The sequence below is a fragment of the Asparagus officinalis genome, chromosome 10 (genome assembly GCF_001876935.1).
Source record: "Asparagus officinalis chromosome 10, Aspof.V1, whole genome shotgun sequence".
Taxonomy (NCBI): Eukaryota; Viridiplantae; Streptophyta; class Magnoliopsida; order Asparagales; family Asparagaceae; genus Asparagus; species Asparagus officinalis.
In genome coordinates, this window is record NC_033803.1 from 35,099,773 (window position 1) to 35,104,780 (window position 5,008).

The 5,008-nt window shown below is 35.2% G+C and overlaps 1 protein-coding gene across 1 annotated transcript; it reads left to right on the top strand.

The window, feature by feature from the left end:
- LOC109826628 (protein LYK5-like) lies at positions 2,919-4,223 on the top strand. Its single transcript, XM_020393650.1, has one exon. The coding sequence runs from the start codon at positions 2,919-2,921 to the stop codon at positions 4,050-4,052; it is 1,134 nt and encodes a 377-aa protein (XP_020249239.1). The 3' UTR covers positions 4,053-4,223.

Consider the following 5,008-nt stretch of genomic DNA (forward strand, 5'->3'; position numbering starts at 1 on the left):
ATGAAGTGCCAGGCTTGACCCGTGCATAAGACTTGTCTTAGGCATTGGTCGCTGCTGTCGCGCACCCCGTATTTTATGATATTCCGTTGTAGTTTCGGGGCGTGACAATGTTTGCACAATCTATGGCAGATGCACAACACTAGGTTGCACAACTCTTGAAGCAATAATGCATAAGCCTGGTTGAGAAACTCATAAAATGTCTAGATCTTCTTTCATGAAATGCACCTTCAAATTTTAAGAAATTCAAACAGTAATCCATAATGACGTATCTGATTGAATATAACACTCAGAAAGAAAATCTAGAAAGAAGTAGCACATTTTTGTTGAAAATAATCCAAGTCAGCAGCAAAGTACATAAGAGATACAATTTCTAGAAGTTGCGGTTTAGTTGCAGGTTTATTTTGTTGTTAAGAATTAATTATGAACTGGTTGTTAAATTTAAGCAGCATGTTCTCTGTTTAGTGGTGTGCAGGGAGTAGTGGGTAGTTTTTATATTTAGTTTAAGTCATGTAGTGGGTTTAGTTATAGGCTAATTAGAGCAGGAGTGTATTGGAGTTGGTGGGTGCAAAATTAGGAATATGCACCATCTTAAGTATTGTGTCTGTATCTGTTGATGAATTAATTAAGTTGTGAGTACAATCAATTGCTGTGTTCTGCTTGTTTCTTTTAAAAAGTTCCAACAAAATTGGGATCAGAGCGTAAGGTTGATCCAATGACCGAAGCAGGTAACAACGTAACCATCAACATGTCTAAATAGACGATACCTTTGTTCAAGGGTGAGAGTTACGAATTCTGGAGCATTAAGATGCGAATAGAGATATTAAATGGGTGGGTATGGGTTTAAATGGGCGGGCCATAAATGGGCGGGCATGTTTTGCCCATTTACCCATTTATGGCCCATTTAACATTATTTAAATGGGTTTTTGCCCGCCCATTTAATAAACGGGTCGCCCATTTGCCCATTTAACTATAGTACATATATATATATATGTATAATACTTTTGGGGTGTTTTTTGTAAACTTTTAGGGGTTTTTTTGTAAACTATTGTGGGCTTTTTGCAAACTTTTTGGGAGCTTTTTACAAACTTGTTGGGGCTTTTGATAAAATACTAACAAAGATAGGAACATAAATAAAGATAAACAAATACAGACAAATTCATGATTGAACCATTTACAAGCCTGGATAAAAGTACAGACCTCACACATTTGTAAAATTAACCTTAAATTTCCAAACCAAAAACCAAAAGATCAATAACAACAAAATTGCGAGTATATTTAAATGAATTAAGATAGAAAACACAAGGTATGCAAGGATCTGTATAAGATCAATAACTTGATATAAACGCCATCATAACTATCAGCAACACGATCACGATTAGTAAGGACAATCTACTTAATTACTTGATAAACTAGAAGAGTAGTAAGTTCGTCTATAAACAAATAGTAGCACAACCATAGTCTACTTATTTCCCATCTTTCAAATGTTCAGGCATGAACAGGATCATGACAGAAGAAAGAAAAGACCAGGAAATAAAGATCAAAAGGGAGGGATTTTACGAGAAAGTAAATCTTAGCCCCCAAATTGACAATGCTGCGACTGACAATAATCACAACGCAAGGAAACAGTATAAACATATTACAGAATCAACCAAAATCAACCAAAATCACTGCAGTTATAGACGTACTACTAGCTCACAAATTCAAGGTTCTCTGCAGCATCAGTTGTTCAGCAGCAGCAGCAGCAGCAGCAGCAACAGTCAGTTAACCAGTATATGCCAGAGTTGGAGCAATTTTTGAAACATCAGTTAGAGGAGCAACATCATCTTCAACAGCTGCAGCAGCAACAAGAATTGCATCAGCAACAACAACAACTTCAGCTCCAAATGCAACTAAAAATCATGAAACTTTACTTGGTTAATTGTTCAATTTTCGAACATTTGCTGCAGTAGCAGTTGAATGACCCTGTTTATCAACTTAGTTAAGTGTTACGCGGCATGAGTCATAAGAACATTTCATATATAAACTATTAATGAGATTGCTAAGTCAAACTATCAAATTAAACAATTAACCAAGTAAAGTTCATGAACCATGGGAACTGTATTAATATATAAAGAACTTAATATTTGTAATCTCATGATTTAAGGGAAATCCTTCTTGGTATTTGTACGTGTAGTGTAAAAGTGAGGCAAAAGCTCAAAAATTTTGCTTTCTCATATACTAATTAATTGTAGGATTAGTTGAACATACAAGTACATAAAAGTATTCACACTTTAAATCATTACACAAGAATCACACATACTGATATCACAAAAATAGTGCATTTATAGTACATAAAAGTATCCCACCCACAAAAGGGATTCCATACCTGAAAACTTCTGCTATAGTCTCATCTTCTGGAGAAAATTTATGTGCCTTTCTCAAGTCGGAAACAGCAGCCTGATCAAGCGGTGAGTGAATAATACTATCATTAGTGGATATGATGCTTTAAAATGGAGACAAGATGGTGGACAGTGGACACAATAATTGTTTAAAATCAAGACACGAGAGTGAAACTATGTTGCATATATCAGATTCCATATACTTTTTGAAGTAAATTGCACTATACAAATTTTCAAGTAATGGATATGAATAGACATATTTATCATGTCTTGGTGTGCCATACATGCCGATTTTTTGGATCCTATATTTAGTTTGGATGAGACTATAGCAGAAGTTTTCATTGACTATCCTATATTTAGTTTGGATCTCTAATGAATCCTAAACTATGATGAAGGATGTGTATAATGGAGCAGCAATTCCCATAAGGATTGATATAAGTCTTTATATCTTTGTACTGGTTATGGATGAATATAATGGAGCAGCAATTCCCATAAGGATTGATATAAGTCTTTATATCTTTGTACTGGTTATGGATGAAGATGTGTGTCCAAATTGGTAACGGGTTTGTTGATCCAGACCCGGTTGTTTATCCATCCACCACAGTGCTCATCCCATTGCCAAGAAAACCCTTGAGCTCGCAAACTCAAATTTATCACCCACTTGAGTACAGTCCACCTCCCCGTTCATGTCTAATCATTCGTAAGGCTAAAAGATTAACTACAGGACTTCATGTAGGTATTGGTGCAGCTATTTCTGTTGCAGTTCTGTTTCTTATCGTTACAGTTTTATTGTGGCTTCGAAGAAAGAAGATGAAAAGAATGGTGATGAAGAATAACAATGTTGTATCAAAAGATATTGCTAACGCCGTGTCAATAATAGACTGCCCATTGAAGATATTTCTGGTTAAGGAAATAAAAGAGGCGACTAAATATTTCAGCTCAGAGTGCAGGATACAAGGATCAGTGTATAAGGGAATAATCGGCGAAAATGTGTCTGCTATCAAGAAGATAAGTAAGGATATGTCACAGGAAGTTAACATACTGCACAAACTCAATCATGTCAATATTATAAGCCTCCATGGAATTTGTACAGGAGAAGAAAACTGCTATTTAGTCTATGAATTCATGGAGAACGGGTCTCTGAAGGATTGGCTCAAGAATCCTAATCGATCTGGGCTCTTGAAGTGGACCCAAAAGGTTCAGATTGCTCTGGACATCGCTAATGGGCTCGATTACATACACAACTTCACATATCCGCCATATATTCACAAGGATATAACGAGCAGTAATGTTCTCCTTAACGGGAAATTGAGAGCTAAAATAACAAATTTTATACTGGCAAGATCATTAGACTGTAGAAAGTTTGGTTCCTACTTAACAAAGAATGTTGAGGGTACTCTCGGTTATATGGCATCTGAGTTCATAGAATCTGGACTCATAACTCCGAAACTTGATGTATATGCATTTGGGGTAGTTATATCGGAACTTATTACAGGAAAGAAAGCTATAAATGTAAGCAAAGGGAGAGAAGAACTGTTATCGGAATCGATAGTTTCCATTGTAGAAGGAAACAATGCAGATCGAGAGCTTATGGGCTTCATGGAGTCTACTATGAGAAGCATAAGCCAAAAAACTAATTTAATAGCACATCAATTTTGGGTAGCAAACACATAATAAAGGCACAAAATAATATAAAAACAGTAATTGGTTGGTGTAATAATTCACATGTCGCTAATAATATAACAAGAATTATTGCTTATTCTCAACTTGTCTACCTTTTTCAAACCCAAAAAACTACCTGATTTATTGCTTATTCTACCTTGTTCATGTGCTTCATTTATTCATTCATTTATAGACTAATGAATGAAGATATGTTTTTTTCGGTAATCAGGAAGCAGTGGAACATGCACAAGCTACTGGTCATGTGAATTTCCAAGAATACAGATAGCAGGAGTCTTCTCACTTCATTTTGCTGGAGGCAATGAAAGGTTGTATCAATCGAAGTCGAGTTTGATGTCGTGATAAGCGTTAGGAAGTTTTATTTGTTCCGGACAAATCAAAACTTTTACAGAATAGAATGTTCTGATAAATCAGTAACCGATTGATGTCGTGTTGAAATACAATAAATTGTGGACTTGAAGAAAACAGTCATAAGGAGAAATGTTTGCAATTTGTGATGATGTTTCTGGTGATGTCATGATTTTTAAAATTCTGCTTTAAACTTTGATTCAGGTTGTTTCAGGCTTAGTATAAAGGAGGAATGCTTCCAATAATACAATATGTAACATTTGATCTGGACTATGTGACGTTGTGTGGATTAGCAAGGTACGGTAATTAAACACCACCACAAAATACTCTGCATAAGGATCTTCAAATTGCTATACAAGAATTATCTCGTGCAAAATAACTTATTTGCAATGGGAAACTATAACTAGCGTTATGCTTGCAAGCTCACAATTTCTATAGTAGGTAAATAAATTTGGAATTAAATTTAATGTTGAATATGGTATTTAATTTACCGGAACATAAGTGATTAAAGATACCATATGCAGGGAAAAAATCCCTTACGCATTGCTCTAGAGGATTATGTGATAGAACCTATTTTAGTAGATGTAGTTGCATGAAAATGA

Excerpts from the sequence above, each read along its gene's own strand:
- LOC109826628 (XM_020393650.1), top strand. The coding sequence starts at position 2,919 with ATGTGTGTCCAAATTGGTAACGGGTTTGTTGATCCAGACCCGGTTGTT.